Source organism: Mixophyes fleayi, chromosome 12 (assembly GCF_038048845.1).
Source record: "Mixophyes fleayi isolate aMixFle1 chromosome 12, aMixFle1.hap1, whole genome shotgun sequence".
Classification (NCBI taxonomy): Eukaryota; Metazoa; Chordata; class Amphibia; order Anura; family Limnodynastidae; genus Mixophyes; species Mixophyes fleayi.
This window is the reverse complement of record NC_134413.1, coordinates 31,194,638-31,213,301: the sequence shown is the minus strand read 5'-3', so window position 1 is coordinate 31,213,301 and position 18,664 is coordinate 31,194,638. Positions and strand designations below refer to the sequence as shown.

General features: G+C 39.1%; 1 protein-coding gene across 1 annotated transcript; it reads right to left on the bottom strand.

Moving 5' to 3' along the window:
- Window positions 1-1,242: 1,242 nt before the first annotated feature.
- LOC142108218 (potassium channel subfamily K member 1-like) lies at window positions 1,243-17,118 on the bottom strand. Its single transcript, XM_075191846.1, has 3 exons — window positions 16,673-17,118; window positions 8,813-9,208; window positions 1,243-1,995 (listed from the first exon to the last, which is right to left on the bottom strand). Exons 1-3 carry the CDS (start codon window positions 16,986-16,988, stop codon window positions 1,736-1,738), a joined length of 972 nt encoding a protein of 323 aa, XP_075047947.1. The 5' UTR covers window positions 16,989-17,118; the 3' UTR covers window positions 1,243-1,735.
- Between the last annotated feature and the right edge of the window lie 1,546 nt (window positions 17,119-18,664).

Below are 18,664 nucleotides of genomic sequence, written 5' to 3'. Positions count from 1 at the left end.
TTCCTATGCAACTCTTAAACTGACCACACACCAGTATATTGGCAGATAATGAAAGAACTTGTATAAATTCAAAATAATTAGCATGTCAATGGCTGATCAGGTCAAAATAAATCATATCAAGTTCAAAAAGAACTACCAGAACAGTCTGCAGATAATCACTATGGCTCTGATGCTGGGTCCAACGTATGGCAGTTGCGCAAATTCACATTGCGCATGACCACAAGGAGAACACACGTGTATGCGCCAATGCAGACTTACATGTATCTGGCTTTTGTGCCTCATGACTGGAGAGGTGTAGCTGGGGAAGGACGGGTGGTGCAAACACAGGCCGTGTTTGGTGAGGGCGTATCTTTGGCACCTTTAGAGGCAGTGTATAAATACACACTGATAAGGATAGCTTGGTGTTATCCAGGCACACATGCTGCCTATGCAGAGCCAGATTTATACAGAGATGTGTACGGCTTTACTCCTGGGCCGAAATACACTATTATTGCGTGCACTTTTTTTAAGACTAAATTTACTGCCATCTCTGCATCAGCCCCTTGGTGTCTGTGTACACAGTCATCTGCCTAACACACCGACAAGCCCTTGTTTGCCCAGGCTGAGTGGCCAGGTCTGTCCAAATATCAAAAATGACCTTTGAGCAGCCAACATTAGACAATATGTGACGAAGTTCTGAAATAGGACAAATAAAAATAAATCCATAAAAAGTCAGTACAGAATACTTTTTTTAAGGTCTTTTTTCGATAATGGTATGTCAAAATAGAGGACACTCAAATTAGGGATAAGCTGTGCTTACCAAAACCATAAAATTAAAACTGGCATGCAATAAAAAGAGCGGACACATGATAAATAAAGGCAAAAATAATATGTAACCAAACTGTACTGCCATCATCCAACCAAATTAACTGAGCCCCAAACTTCGCACGCACCTGTGTCCAATTTAGCAGACACATCTGCCTTTCTATGGGAACATTTAGATGTACTGTACCTTGTGAATTGGTTTAAGGTCATGTAATTTTGTCATTATCTCTGGGTTCCCGTGCTAAAGAATGTTCAGGTGAGAAGTAGCAGTTTTCAAATATGAGGGATGCCTACTAGAGTACTTGTGTAGCTTGAAAAGTTTAGGAAAGTCCTTTATGTTTGATAATAGAGAGAACACACATCCTCATGTTTGAAGTGCATAACAATGGATTTATAGGCTAGAGCAGTATTACTACTACAGATGTTATTTGTGAAAAACAATGATCAGAAAGCTATTATAACAAAAATTAAATCGAAATTCACAAGACAAATTTACAACAGCCAAAAGGACATAACTAGGGATTCCCCCCCCCCCCCCCCATTTTAAATAGCAGATAAGCTACATTAAATTTCTACTGTTAAAGCCAACCCTCACCTATAGACATTGTATGCATTCATTTTGTGGGCTGAGTTACATTCAACCTATTAATTTCCTGAGAGACTAAAAAATCGTTACACTACAAAGAAGGCTGTAAAATCAATTAAATGATCAAACGCTACACACAAGCAAATAAACTTAACATAATGTCACTTAATTCGTGAAATAAGAAAGGTGGATTTATCACTGCAAATTACACAATTTTTACTTTAACTCCACGCCCCAACAAAATTCTATTGTCAAATAATTAACAATGGTACTTCAAACAGTGTACACATTTTCTATAATAACTTAGGTTAAAGAGTGGTAAATATGCAAAATCTAGATACAACATCAACTAAAAGATGGGTTTATGCTTCCATATGACTTCTCAGTGGGAGACACTGAGTGTGGGACCCTTCTTCTCGTTGTTTCTTCGTGTTTAGGCACAAAAGGGCCTTCGGAATCAAATGGTGGTGCACGGTCTATCTCCTCAGCTCTCCTGTGGTCTTCACACTCCAATAAGAACAGATTGAAGAACCGGTTAAGGTGAAGACGACTCTTCAATACCTCAACCACAAGAAACACAGCTGTCAGCCCAAATAATAAATAACCTGAAATAAAAACACAAAACGTTTCAAACAACGTCCAACAAAAAAAAAAAAAAAAAAAAAAAAAAAGATCATTAAACGATTTCTACCATGAACATTGTTGTGGCCGCGGGCCACAAGCAAGCCAAGTGGTCTCCAGACACACACATTTATATAGATTTACCTCCAGGCACCTCGCTAATGATTGCACAAACATCTATTTTATTTATTTTAGTGTTTGGTCCTTTAACAAATCTCTAAATTGAACCAATTTGTTTTTCTAGACCATGACCTTGTGATGAGGGGGTCAAACAAGGAGATGTTGTACTCAACGGGTGGAGATACAGAGGTATAGAAATCAGATGATAAACGATAAAGTTAGGTATGTACTCAAGTATGCACCTATTCAATGGGAAAGCATGAAAATACAATTACCATTATCAAAACAGTATGATTAGCCTTAACTCCTGGACCTTGCTATAAGATGTTTTGAGAAAAAGTTAAAACATAAAAAATAGACCAAGCTATTTCTCTTATTTTCTGTATCCCCTATTTTATAGAGAGCTATTGGGTTCAAGATGACTCAGATTAGCTTTTAGTGTAAAAATAAAAATATTTATTAAAAGCTTACCTGTTTGTTAGCTTTAAATGTAGTTGATATATTGTTTTGCTTGTTTTTAAAAACAAGATATTATATTGGTTTTAAAAAAAACACAACAATCCCCACACAACTCCCTTCTCTAAACCAAGTAACTACATGTCAGTATAAAAATATATATATATATATATATATATATATATATATATATATATAATAATTTAGAACCAGGGAAATACATTTAAAGGACATGTATCATACTGTTTTATGAATATAATTAAATATGCTCAAGTAATTAGTAAATTCTATTTTAAAAATTTTCATCGAATGTAACCTCTATTACCCTATTTGTTTAAAAACCCCACTAAAAGAATTCACAGTCATAAAAATAAATAAAAATAAAATAATTTAAAAAAAAAGATAATCAAATATGCTGAGATGGGATTAGTTACAAAGCTACCCGGAGTGTCCATGGACATAAACCCTGCACTACCGTCTAGGGAGGAAACAGAGCATTATAGCTCAACCCCCTCCCTGAAGCCTGGGAGGCTGCTCCATTAAGTCTTTTATCCCTGGGCTCTTTGGTGATTTTGAAGTGGGCCAAGAGAGGAAGATTCAGCGAATACACCCCCCATGTTGCTGCATCACTTTTGGTGGTAGAGCAGCAATTTAAATAATTGCCAAGGATGTGTGATGGACTTTAACCGTATTTTTATATATAAAGCTCAATTTCATATACATTTGGTTGTAAATGATGTGCACTAGTTATCCAGGAGAGAGTTGTGTGTGTCATACAAGGTAAAGCTTCACTTATTTGCACTACAAATTGTAGGGTACATAGACGTATAAACCTGAGGCCTCACCTACCACTGTCTTACTTTTTATATTGTATTTGTATTACTTTAATTTTTTTTTTATTACACCACAACAATACCCCTTTAAAAAAAAAAAAATAAAAAAAAAAAAATGGATGTGAGGTCACCAAACTGATGGCCCTCCGAAGCTATGTATTTTATTTTTTTTAAACGGCCCATACAACCTCCTTAAACTTTACTACATCATTTTTGTACTGCATTTAATTTATTTTTTGTTTAAGATCTGGTCCTCAAGAACATATTAATATATTTGGCCTTAATATGAATACTTGGACAGCACTGGGATATTTGATACAGACTTTTTCTGCACCCTACAAGGATACCATACCTATTCCTCTTCTCAAACAACCTGCTGCGAGAAGAAGTGCCAGGTGTTAGTCTCAGGCCAGTCTCTGTGCGCCTTCTCCCGCAGGTATTGGGGAAGGGACAATATGCTGGTAAATTGTGGAAGCCAAGACTGGACTGTAGACATACTGCCTTCATAACAGAATATTTTCTTGTTACATTCTAGCAACATCAGATTTCAGGTCACAAATGGTTTTTTCAAAGTCACAGTATTAGAATCTCAAGACACAACATACAATAGCAGCCAATGTTTAATTCACTATAAACATTGACAACCATATTATGATGAGTAAAGGACATTTTAGGCTCTGCTTCCAGAATAAACCAAGTATATCCATTCTTTGCATATTTTCAATAAGCAGCAAGCATGAAGCCTATAACCTCTTAAGAGAAGGCAGAAAATGAGAGTCAACAAGAAAATCTCTTAGACGGATATAACTATTAAATAACCAATCTCCCCACCCACCTTGGTATAATATTCTTTTAAACAGTATAAATATAGGTTTTGTGACGAATGCTGCTGCACTTCAGCCTAAAGCGAATGTTGTATACTCAAGTTAATTGACTAATAAGAAATTATAATTGAAATGCATGAATAGTCTTTATGCAAATTAAAACTTCAAACTTTAATTAGTATACAGAACATAGTGCATTAGCCAGCAGAAAATACTAATTGGTCCAACAGAAAAAAAAAACAAAAAACCCCCACCACTGAATTGGACATTATACATTCCATCTGCGAGCCTGGAGAGATTAATGCAGTCATGTTATCGGGTACATTTGATATTAGACACAATTTGGGTCTATTGTATAAGAGCTCTACATGATTGTGCCAAATTATATTTTGAAAGCTAGAACACAAGAGAAATAAAATAGTAATGGATCATTTATGACAAAGCACTAAAAGGATTTAAACAACATGCTGTCTGACATATCAATTATATTTAGTGTCTAATTATTAAGCTCTTCCTCATAAGCAGATTATATTAATATGGAGATATCACAGTTAATATTATAGTCTGAAAAACCATTTGGTCACTGGTTTAAATCTCTAAAAGCTGAGAACATAAGCAACTTTACCATATTTCCAGGTGTACATTGCCATCATCAATTCATCATCACTGAATGCAACCCAAACAGACCCGTTACTGGAGGAAATCTCGTTCCTTTCCCTATTTCCTCCACTATAAATTCATCCTTTCATCTTACAGCACTGCCCTTTCAATTGCCAATCATTCTTCAAATCTCTAATAGCCACCCAGTCTTCTAACCCACATCATCTCTGACACCTGAAACGCACTTCTCGGCCCACCTGCACCTCCTCCCCCTTCCTCCCTAACAGCCTATGATTTTGCCACCTACAAAGACAAAAGCGACACCATTCGACGAGATATTTCCGCATACCAAATTCCACACACTCCACCCACATTCACCTACACTCCCAAATCCACCCTGAATTCATTCTTTCCAGTAACTGAAGACGAACTCTCTGCACTCATCTCATCATCTCACACTACAACCTGTCCCCACGATCTAGCCCCTCCGAACTTCTCCGCTCCCTCTAACACCTCTTCAACCTGTCTCTCTACACTGGCACATTTCCATCCTCCATTAAACATGCCCTCATTTCACCTATTCTAAAGAAGCCAACTCTCGATCAAACCTCTCTCTCCAACTACCACACTATTTCTCTCCTCTCATTTGCCTCCAAGCTACTTGAGTGATTAGTGTACAAACGCCTGTCTCACTTTCTCTCCTCTCATTCCATTCTCGACTCTCTGCAATCAGGATTCCGCCCCAAACATTCCACTGAAACTGCTCTCACAGAACGGATCAATGATCTACTTACTGCAAAGTCTAAGTGTAATTTCTCCATACTCATTCTCCTGGACCTCTCTGCTGCTTTTGACACTGGTGATCACTTCTCCTACACACTCTTTACTTCATTGGTTTTCACGATGGTTCTTTCCAGATTCACTTCCTACCTATCGAACCTCTCCTTTAGTGTTTCTACCTCTGGCACATCCTTCCCTTCACTACCACTATCTATTGGGGTCCCACAAGGCTCTGTTCTTGGCCCTTTACTTTGTTCATTGTACACCACTTCTCTTGGGGCAATAATTTGCTTATCCGGCCTCCAGTACCACCTCTATGCTTTGACATGCAAATCTATATATCTTCCCCTGATCTCTTACAATTCTAATTACTCACGCTTTCCTATAAAGCATTCAACATCACTACCCCTGCATACATCTCAAATGAAAATACTCTCCCTCCCCCTCCTAGACCTACCTCTGGCCTGTGCCTTGTCTCTGGTAACCACCTTTAACTCGCGCCTACAAGACTTCTTCCCTCACTTATAGAATTCCCTCCCACACTCAGAATATCCCACAGCCTTTAATCCCTTAGATATTCTCTGAAAACTCATCTCTTTTTTTAGAGATGACCTTATCCCCGATAACACTATTCACACTAATGCACCCTCACAACTGTCTACTCTACTTTTGTTTCAGCTGTGCCCTCTTCCACTTAAAATGTAAGCTCTCTAATGAGCAGGTCCTCCATACCCTTTGTTTTCAGGTCTGCATTTATATTGTCTGCCTTGTATGTCACTGTTTTATGCCTGTCCTGTTTTCCATACTGTACGGCGCTGCGGAGCATTGTGGCGCCTTACAAATCTACGATAATAAACCCACAAAGGCTTTATGGCTCCAGCCTTCCTAAAAGCTCCAATGACTGGTTACACCAGTTACAATAGTATTTGGGTTGTGAAGACATTCTAGGAAACAAGTGTCCCTCTTTATGGAATGCTTGGATAACACTGGTGTAAAATGTTGACAGGTATGTGCAGATCTTTTGAAATGAACATGTCTTTGTAGCAGGATACGCTTGGGACGCTATTCAGGAAGGAGAGCCTATAATATGTTATGCATATTTATCTGTATAGGTCTAGTTTTTCAGATTACCAACAAAAATATTACACAATTGATGATAAATTGTTGAAATAATTGATAAAGTTACTGCAGTAATACATGAAGAAGCAGTCACTTTTGATACTATTATTAGATGCTTGTGGACATAAATAAATGCAGAGTGCGTTAAGTTTGGAGATTCCAAAGTCAAATTACATGCAACATTTAGCACTTTCGTGGAAGTCTATCCTTGGATACTCAACATTAGGTTTGGGTTATAGGTTATCCCACCCTCCCGCAGTGAAACACAGCAGCGTACTCACAGCTGAAACCTGCTAAAGCCCTGCTGTGTGAGACAGACCCTGTGTTTGCTCTTCACTGCTGCTTGTGATTATAGAAGTTCCACAACACCACAATTGTCTGCCTGGAAAAGTCCATGTGAAACTAGCTTTAGTCACAGGAATTAAGCATGTAGATAAGAGAACCAGTCAGTTCTGGTGGATTAAACCTGTCCTTTGGTTGCCGTATGCAAGGACAGAGGTGTAGGTGAATAGCACCTGATTGGATGGCTGTAGCTCTTGTCCAATCAGGTGCTTCTTTCACAACACACCTCCAGTCCTTGCAATTTGCATCTCCCAGCCAGCTTACTGCTTCACAAACTGTCAATTGTGATTGTTCAGTTCAATAACAGAGGCCCCATGGGTGGGAGGCCAAGTAAAGCGGGATAATGGAATTGTTCCTAAAGTGGACAATGACTTTAACAATCAAAAAAGTTATATTTAATATTTATTCAATCACGCTTCTCAAGCAAAACTTTCCAAGCATCTTTTTTGAATGTTAGCAGCTACAAACAAAAAGGATGGGAGTATTTTACACCAAGTAAAAGTCTTGACCAAAAACAAAAGAAAGAAGAAAAGCAAAAACAGTTAATTAACGCTTCAAGGTCTATATGGCTGGTGTCAATCAGGGGGCTTCTATCTGCAAAAAACATGAACTGGTTTTAATCTACAAAAGCCATGGACTTTACTTCCCTAGCCATTAGCCAGTCACTTTGTTGGGCATAGACAGTAATATATGGAAGGAAGTGAAACAGGTCGATGGGGGTCAGCAGGGAAGAGACAAGGAACGAACGGTCATCGTAAAAGCCCCAAGATTTTACAAATTGGCTTACTCTATATCCTTGAGTCACAGCTGAAGCTCACAGAGAGCTCCTGTGTGACCAACCTAGGTTTCCTATTCTATATAATGTCAGTTGGGACCTTCAGAACTCTATAGCTGGTTACATAAAACACACGGACACATCATGATTATTACTTTCTGCAGGCTCTGACCTCATACCAAAGTCATATTAACAAGGGAGAGGCAGGAGGGCACACAAGGGGCCAGAGTCATTAAGTAGAATAAACCATAAAAAATGAGTAACTTTGTACCTTGGCAAAACCATGTTGCATTGGAGGGGGAGATAAATTTAAAATGTGGGGACAGATTTATAGTTGGGATAGAGCATGTTCTAGATCAACTTTAAAATTCAGTGTAAAAATAAAGCTATCAAGTATTTGTGTGCTACATGAAAAAACAGCCGGTATTTGCATTGTAACATGGTTTGTCCAGGATCACACTTACTCCTTTTTTTTTTGCTTTGCTCTCCTTTATGGCTCAGGTTCAAGGTGTTTAGGTGGAGAATTGTTCTAAATATTTAGGTTTAAAAATCAATTTAAAATTAAATCATAACGTTTTTTGTTTTTTTTAATATGTAATTATATATTAAATAAATAAATTTGCTGTTGCAAACATTTGCAGTTAGCAGTAAAGTATACAGCCCCAACTTCGTCATAGGCTGTCACATAAATATGGTAATGTGTGATGAGCAATGTCTGAAGGATTTTCTGCATAAACAGAAATGTTCTAAAAGTTAAGAAAAAAAAGAAAAAAAAAAAAAGAAGACGACAGCTTCTGTCCATCTCTACAGCAAATCAAATTATGTTTTTCCAATTTAGCTCCACCTTAATTACACATGCAAAGAACTATAAAGCGCGGGGGCTACTGGTCTGGAAGCACAGGTCATCTATTATGATTTCACTCCAATTAAAAAGAGCGAGTCAATTACTTACCGATAACCAGAATCTTGTAGAGAGCCGGCATCCGCTGACCACTCTGCTCACCAGGTATGTAATCTCCAAGGCCAATGGTACTCAAAGATATAAAACAAAAGTATAGAGCATCCACATAGCCCCAATTACCTTCAATAAGATTAAAGGCAAATGCTGGAATGAAAAAGAATAGGAGTGACAGGAGGGACACCAAGACCGCCACATGGATCCACTCCAGCTTGTTCCGGGAGATGTTACATTGCATGTGAAGCACATGAATGGGTTTGTCATGGAGCAGGACCACCAGGTTCTGGGCAGCAATAGAGAGAAGGGATAAAGTGAATGGGATTCCAATGATTGAATAGAGCAGACAAAATACCTTCCCACTCAGCGAGATGGGAAACGGATGGCCGTACCCTGTAGGAGACAAAAATAAATAAATAAATCAAACTTGCATTAATCACTCTTAACACTTAAGTGATCAATAAAATGACCAAACTCAGATATTAAAAATACATTTAACATATAGCATTAAAGCCATATAAAGTGTTCTGTTTGTGTAACAGAACTATTTGAAAACACAGGGTGTGATCATTTTTAGATAGAACACGTTTTGCTTTCTTTTTACTGAACAATACATTCCTTGTACAAGACAAATGCCCCCCTCTCTGGTTCTTTCCTTATCCCACAAACAGGTAAGGTTATGTCTTGTACAAAAATGTTCCTTCCGTTGCCCATCACTGCCCACCTACCAGTGTAGAACACCATATATATTTTTTGGTCAAAGCATAGTTTGCACTTTTTATAATTTGCACAGTGATTATAAATATAAACAGATTTCTGTGTCACTACTTCTGCATTGTAGCAGGTTCCATACTGCTGTGCCAATCTGAATAAAGACACTTCTATATTCACATCACCAAAGAACTTATTTCTTAATAACTTGGAGTTTAACCACCAAGGTTTCAAAATACATATTCACCTAAATACCTGTCCTAGAGAACAATCTACTGGCCAGAAGGCTAGCGGCTTCCTATGTTCTGTCTAGACTATTGAATAAGCTGTGACATTGTTGTAATTCTGTTTATGGTTATATTTACTACTTATATTGCCCAATTGTGAGCAGGTGGTTACAGCATATTTTGTTGTTCGAAAGAGAGTGAAAAGGACTTCTTGAATTAGTTAATATGCTAATAAACGGCGGTGCCTTGAGGACAGACTATATACCTTCGAGTTGAACCTCATGCCTCACCCAAGAGTATGAAGTTCCCACTAACATTCCCCAAAGCGGGTAAGAATCCATAAGGCTTATCTCCACGGGCCCCGATGCACCAATGATAGTTCCTCCACTGACGTGTGTGTATTATGTTATAGCCAACCAGCAGCCATCATTAACTGTTGTGTTCTAGTGTGTTTCTGCATAACGAGTTAGATTAACAATCCCATACCTTTACACAAATTATCAGTAACCCAACAGAGAGCTGCTGTATTTGTACAAATACAAAATACCTTGATCAGTACTTTGCAGCAAACAATCCCATTTAAAAACACTAAAAGGCAAGTTACGTAACATTGTATTAAACAGTTTCTAATATAATTTGCAAAATTACACTGTGCAATTTCCCATATCTAGCAGAACTTGAGATAATCGACATTGGATCTCTAAGTGCTGTGTGATTGTTCAAGTGTAACGGTCCCTTTCCTACTAGAAGAGACTTGTCTTAGTATCCTTCCATTGTATAACGGGCAGAAAGTCTGCTGGGTATGACTACAGTTTTAAATAACTTGCATGTTGATGCTTCAAGCAAGCCAACTTATATTTATGATGTAGTGGTCCATTTAAAAGTCACCTGGATCCTCCAGTCCATCCAGTGTTGTGAGAACAGAAACTACACAGTCAGGAGTCACAGTTAACAATTCTGTACCAGACGAGGGTCTTAATGTGTCATGTGAACCATTTTCTCATAGATGCCACGCTCTTATTTTATGTTTTTGATAAAACAGACCTTTTAATGGGGTATGAGCGAAATTAGATATTTTCTGGATGACAGATTATGGTCATCTCACCAAACGCACTAAACAGAACAACTTGCCAACTATGAACTTAAGAGAAAATCATATTCAGATGCCTTCATGCATTACGTCCAAGATGTGTTTGGTTTGATAAATGGATGTTTTTCTTGATTTTGATCTTTTTGTTACATGAAAATGTTCCCATTTTAACCCAACATATGTTAAATCCTGTTAAAATACATTATTACATCATTCCATAACAATACAATTTTTTTAAAATTTTTACCCTAAAAAGAAGTTGAACTATGGACATCTGCAGGCTATAAGAGATGCTACACTACAAGTTGTACATGTAATGTAAATATTGTACATTAGAAAATACACACAGTGGGCCTGATTCATTAAGGAAAGTAAGACAAAAAAAAATTAGTAAGTTTTCTCCTGGGCAAAACCATGTTACAATGCAAAGGGAGACTATAAGTTTATTATTTTGCACAGAAGTTAAATACTGGCTCTTTTGTCATGTAGGACACAAATATTTGATAGATTTATTTTTACACTGAAACTTAAAGTTGATCTCGGACATGCCCTACCCAAACTATAAATCTGTCCCCAAATTTAAATGCATCACCCCCTCCAATGCAACATGGTTTTGCCAAGGTGCAAAGTTACTCATTTTTTTTGCTTTACTTTCCTTAATAAATCTGGCCCAGTATATTTTAATTATACTGATATTACATGTGCCGCTGCACACAAAAGGAGCTGCCATTTTATCTTGCCAAGTCATATTCATGAGACTTCAGCCGGAATTTAATACGGCTGCATCAACTGTGCGTAGGTGACAGGTGAACTTTAAGACAAGATGCTTAAAATATAATTATTTCACCAAAATCTCAACATTATCCTAACGTGACATACTGCATACATTGAAAATCTTTATCCTACAATCCAGTTTCAAAATGGTTATGCTCAGTCAAGAAAATTAGTTAGGCCAGAGTACTCACTTGTCATCAATTAAATTGCTTTCTCCGGATATATATTTATACATTATAATACCTTACATCCTAATATTCTGCCAACATCTCTGCTGCTTTCCTTGACTACTTTTAAGTCAGTGCAAATAAGAGATACAAAGTCTCTTTGTAATACTATTTAACACTCCTGTACAAATACATCTCTCCTGTCCGTCACAGATAATACAGTATAATTTACTAAGAAATGTTACAACCACAGGACTAAACTGTATAGAGAGTGTCAGTCACTGTAATAACACCTAATTGCCAACCTGTGTGTGATTTCAAAGAAATAGATCCAATTACGTGATTTCTTTAGTGAAAAGCAGAATGAAAAAAAGCCCCCTACAAATGTATTGTCCTTGAAGACAATGAACTATAATTTACCTGTGTGTTTCCAAAGTTTAATTTTCACTCTTTAAAATAGTGGTAGCACAATTTTGTTAATGCAGTGTTAGCAAATGTTAAACAGGTGACATAATTACCTGTATTATGTAACACATAATAAACGTCCATTAATAGTGTATAAGTTATTAAATAATTAATTTAACATTTCTGTTAAATTTTTACAGAGTTGCAATAAAGTGGTGGCCCGTTTTGTATTAAATTAGGTTAAAACTCAGAGGCAAAAGTGTCCTACTGGGTAACTTTCACTGCTAGTGTAGCCCCTTCGCTGGGCACCTGGTCTAGTAATCCTGACCTCTTCCTTTAGATCAGGGTTGTTGTGGATGGATCCCCCCGGGCCAGGGCCGGACTGGCCATCTGGCACTTCTGGCATTTGCCAGAAGGGCCGAAGGCTTTGTGGGCCGATCCGGTAGCCTGCGCCGCAATCATGTGAGTATTTGCATACTCACATGATCGCGGCGCTGTAGCCCCCTGCCCTCATTTAATTTTTTTTTATTTTCTTAACTTTGCTTTTTCTATTTGCAAAGTGGGGGGGCGGGAGGCTCTGGTGCCGCGATCATGTGATTATACAAATACGCCGGCGTCCCTGTTCCCCCCCCCCCTCCCTCTCCCTCTGTTTGCACTGAATGTTAGTGCAAACATTCAGTGAGGAGCGGCACCCGGAAGAAAAAAGAAAGAAGAGAGAATAGAAAAGAAATACAGAGGTAAAAGAGTGGAGAAACAAAGAGGCACAGGGGGAGAGAAAAGGCACAGGGGGATGAAGGGGGGGTATAAAGAGGCCCAGGGGGATGAAGAAGGGGGGGCATAAAGAGGCCCAGGGGGATGAAGAAGGGGGGGCATAAAAAGGCCCAGGGGGATGAAGAAGGGGGGGCATAAAAGGCACAGGGGGATGAAGAGGGGCCATAAAAGGCACAGGGGGATGAAGGGGGGCCATAAAAGGCACAGGGGGATGAAGGGGGGCCATAAAAGGCACAGGGGGATGAAGGGGGGCCATAAAAGGCACAGGGGGATGAAGGGGGGCCATAAAAGGCACAGGGGGATGAAGGGGGGCCATAAAAGGCACAGGGGGATGAAGGGGGGCCATAAAAGGCACAGGGGGATGAAGGGGGGCCATAAAAGGCACAGGGGGATGAAGGGGGGCCATAAAAGGTACAGGGGGATGAAGAAAGGGGGGACAGCATGGCACAGGAGGATGAAGAGGGGCAAAAGCAGCATGGTAGAATGTGATGAAGGGGGTAAAAGTAGCATGGAGGGCGCAGTGCGATCATAGGAGGATCAAGGAGGCACAACGTGGTGTTGATGAAGGGGCCCAGTAATGTGGCAACGTAGTGTGTGTGAGGTAGATAGTGGCTAATTAATGGGTGCTATTTTGTTTGCGGAGTAATGGTGGGGCAATGTAATAGGGGGGGAATATTAATTTAAAATGGGATGGTTTGGGGGCTATTGAATGTGGAGGTGAGTTTGGGGAGAATGAGGCCTCTTTATTAAATGTGACTATGAATTTAATGGCAGTGATGGTTGCAGGAAATGGGTATATTTATGAAATGTAAATACTATTAATTTATTGCTGGAGCTGTATGTAGGGAGGGAAATAGGTTTATTTATTAAAAGGGAATACTATTATTTTGATGTTGGGGCTGTAGGGAGGCCTAATTTTAAAACGTGGGTGCTATATTGATTTAACAGCGGTGCTGGCTGGAGTTTTTTAAACTTCATGTACCCATTTTTTTTCAAATAGGGCACCCAATGTTCCAGGATCCAGACAAGCAGCAACTGATCTAAAGACAACAGCAGCCACAAGTCAGGTAGGAGAGAGCAAGACGGTCTGGCAACTGTCCTGAATTTGGTGGGTGACTGTCCCGCTTAGTCAGGAGTTGGTCTGACTGCAAAGACAGTTGGGAGATATGTCCTGCTTCACATTGTACTGCTTGTGAAGGCAGAAATGTGTGCACCTAGAAGTAGTGCTCACAGTATTGCCTGTGTATTTGTTGAAAATGTGTTGAATAACCATATTAATCTTGTGAGACTCAGAGCTTCCCTGCTCACTCTACAGGAAGTTCCCACCCTGATGGATGTCAGAAGCATAGATAAGTACAGTGGACTAGGGTGTTGTAATGTGTTTCTGGGGTGGGGGGTGGTGTGATGTGGATGGGGAGGGCCTGATAAATGTTTTGTTTTATTATACTGTGTATATCAATGCCCCATGTTGACCACGTCTCCAACATAATGTGGCCACGCCCTTGGCAGAGGTGGGCCTCTATGCTTCAAATGCCATGGCTGATTTTAAGTCCCAGTCTGGCCCTGCCCCGGGCTATCCCAGCTGCTGGGTAGCGGGCAGAGCGTTGGTACTGGAATGCTGGGTCCCAACCTCAGAACAGACAGATAACGGATTAGATTGGGTCTAATCTGTAGGTCACAGGAATCATAGCAGGTAAGTAGGCATCAAGGCAGGTTCCTTAAGCAGTGATGTTTATTAGCTCAGGAAGTCCTAAAAAGGACAGTTATATACACTAGTTTGAGGTACTAGTGATATCCAGATAGCTACAGATGGAATAAAGATACATTACATGGTAAAGCAGTGCTCTTTTTAGAAAGGCTAGCAGGAGGTAACCCAGCCCCCTGAACTCTTTGCTGGCCCCAAAACATCTGACATTTTACATCAGCTATTTAACATCAGGATGTGATATTTCCTCCAAGCTTGGAGTTAACACGATTTTAAGCGTTTGCAAAATGTAAAAAAACAAAACAAAACCCAATTAATCTCAGAGTTCCCAAATCAGTTTGCTGTTTACATTGTTCAAACAGGTTCTAACCCACAGGACAAAAGGCCTCACAGGAAAGAAAGTGAACGGCCCCCTGATGTGTTTTCAGGCTAAACCAGTGTTGGCCACTTCACATGAAAAAGGTTTAATTAGTCTTAAAGAGGATTTCCTCTAGAACCGTTACCAAACCAAATCATGACATACTGTCTCAGAAGAAGTAAATTTTTCTACAACATTTGCCTATTGTATTAGAAATCAGTACACTTCTGATACAGAAATAGAACAGTATCAAAAATCATTACATTTGCAATGATATGGTGCCTGCGCCAGTAATTAAAAATAATTTATTGTAGAAATTTATTTCACATGATCCAGTCACATACGGACGGTCATAATTTTGCCGACGTGCTTATGTAAGAATAGCTTCACTGAGAACACACTTCACGTGTGATAGTAAATATATAAGATAAGAGCATTAATAGAGAATAGGTGGCACATCCTTCAAAAGATGCCTCAAAGGTACTGCCCCCTTTTTATGTCATTAGTCATCATCATTTATTTATATAGCCCCAGCAAATTCAATAGCGCTTTACAATTGGGTGCAAACACAGTAATAAAACAATACTGGATAATACAGACAGAAGTGTAAGTGGGCCCTGCCCGTAAGCTTACAATTAGCAAATAACTATTTGAGTGTTATACTAAAATGGTCCCTTGTATCACCTACTGTATATGCACCAGGGTACCCCTGACCAAGCATTATTCTAAGACAACATCACTAAAACCAATTAGTAAATGACATTATGAGTGTGGGGGGAAAAAAACAGCCGATTTTTCCACTTACCATTTTTGGGGACATGGATGATTCTGCTTTTCACTGTGAGACCAAATTGGCAACTGTCCCACTGTGGATTTTATTTTGCCTTTCCTAGATCGACACAGTAAGATTTTATGAAATATTGAGCGTGAGGGACCTGTGTCATGTTTTAACCTTATTACATACAGGATGTGGCCACTATATGCTTCAAATGCACTGACCTCTGTTTAAAACCCCCCAGAACAGTCAGGAAAATTATATAGTGGTCAGATATGTCCTTATTGTACAAAGTGGTTTCCTATGGAAACCATATTGTAAAACATGATAGAGTAGTAGTTGTTAGATACACTATTACTTAGTGCACCTAACCAACCAGCCATCATGGGTATGCTTTGTCTTTCATTTAAAAAAAAAAATAAAAAAAAAAAAATAGATTTCACCTTTAGCCTCTTTCATTAGATGCAAAGAAGATGTAATTAGAAACTGGAATAATTATTTAATAAGATCCCTGCAGGATTTTAATTCTGATCAGAATATTAAACACCACCATAAACATAATAATAAAAAAATCTTATTTTGTTCAATTTTAATCCAAATACCATTAAAAACTTCTGATTATAGCTATCCTTTCATTTCTACGTTTAATAGACCCTCTTGATATATATATATATATATATATATATATATATATATATATATATATATATATATATATATTCACTCTGACTCAATCTAAAGGTAGAATCGATTTGGGAAAAGTGTGTTTTCTAACAACCAAACCCACGTCTCCCATAAGAACATCCATGAACGTGCTTCTAGTAACGTCGGTGCTTTGTCCGGGACCATTACAGAGAATGCATAAGTTACCCACCTATGGTGGTCAAGGTGGTCCCACTGAAGAAAAGAGAAGACACAAAGTCCCACTTGACCTCGAAGCCAGATATATTACGCAGAACTGAGACCCCGAAGGTCTTGATCAGCAGAGCCTTGCGGAGAAAGTCATCTAACAGCTCCTCGGACAGACACGGGTGGCTGTGCAGGAAGTCAGCCCACAGCTCCTCCACCTTCTCTCTCAGCTGGAGCTCATGGGGCTCCTCCAGAGTGGAGAAGACAAAGGCTCCGAGGACCAAATACAGCATGTAACTAACCAGGAGCAGGAGACAGTAGAGGGGGCGGCGGCTCACCATACTAATGCCTGGGTGGTCTTGGATACAATGGGCTCAGTTCACCTATTTGGGTCAATGTAAAACAGAACTAACTTGAACTAATCAACAGCGAGATGTTCTCACATGGGCTGTAACTCAGGCCAGAGTTTACACACCAATGAATCAGGTAAATGAAATGACGTCAATCATAGGTAAGACCCGGTATGGAGCACTGAATCTTCTCATATGAATCTGCCCCATAAAGTCAGGTGCAATTACTGGAAAGACAATTATACAAATCTGAGTCTCTTACTAGCAAAAGGACAGGGGTTATTTTATTTTATTTTTATTTATTTTTTTATTTGTCGATCAATGAGACTCCCCATATGGTCCGTAATAATACTGATTACCCCAAGCCAAACACAGGCAGCTGAAAAGCTGTTGTGGAACCACAAATCCCAGCATGTCCATCATATTGAGACTTGTAGTTCTATAAGTGCTTGTGAGCCATAGATTGAAGGTCATATTGAACATCCATGTTGCGCCATTGCATATATGCAAGAAAGAGGAGTTGGTTCCAATTATTCTTACTCTATGAGAGAGAGTAGAAGAACTACTAAGTCACAATGTATTAGCAGGAAAAGGCACAATTTTTTTGTTTTGATAGCACTACCCCTTTCTCGGGTTATAATACATTATTGTATGTCAAAAAATGGAGTGCACTGAATGAACACAGAAACAGAGAATAATTCCAATAGATCAAGGGGTGATTTATTGCAATGAATGGATAAATTAGTAAAAAAAAAAAAAAAAGCACTTACAAACAAGTTCCGATGTGTTTCACATTAGGGCTGTTCCCTACCAATCACCAACGACAAATTAGCACAGGTTGACATAACTGTGTGTCTATACATATAAAACAAATGTGTCTAATCACCCTGTAGAAGACAGTTTTGTTTTTAAAAAATGTGTAGCTTCTATAGATGTTTGTAGTAGTGTATAGGAGAAACTATAGCATTGTTGCAAAAATCTACCCTGACGGGGTTGCAATAAAACTATTGAAATCATTATTGGACATACTGTGGACTGTATTTGTCTTTGGGAAGAGCTGATCTTTCCTCCTTGCTGTGAGATTTGTTTGTATAAAGTATTTGGTCCCTCTCCAATTATGACTTTCGGTCCCGAAGGCTGATGCAAAATATGTGGTGATGATGATGATGATAATGAACTGCACACATGCTACCCCACCACCACCACCAAATAAGTAATCAGCATCAGTGCTATAGTGTAGGCTGGTAACTACTAAGGCAGGGGACAATGAGTGTTGGATCCCTGAGCAAAAGCTTCAACCAGCACCAGACCAAGCTAGGAGACCGCAGCATGAGGTCATCTTGTCATAATGTGAAACCAAACCCAGCACAGTCAGCACAGGGCTGAATTCCCTAAGGGTATTGGGTCTGCAAAAACATGCCACCCCCAGGATAAAGACACTAAATAGCACTGAGGCCCTTCCTGGCATCTTGTGGGTGACGGGTGCCAGGGTAAGTACTGTTGTTGAACTACAAGTCCCAGCATTTAATACTTAGGCACACTGGCACTTATAGAACTACAATACCAGTATGCTGCCCTACAGCTAGAGCCTACTGGAACATGTAGTTCCACAAAAGTACCTAATAGGCTGGTGTGAAAAAAAACACATATACCTCTTTATTATTTCA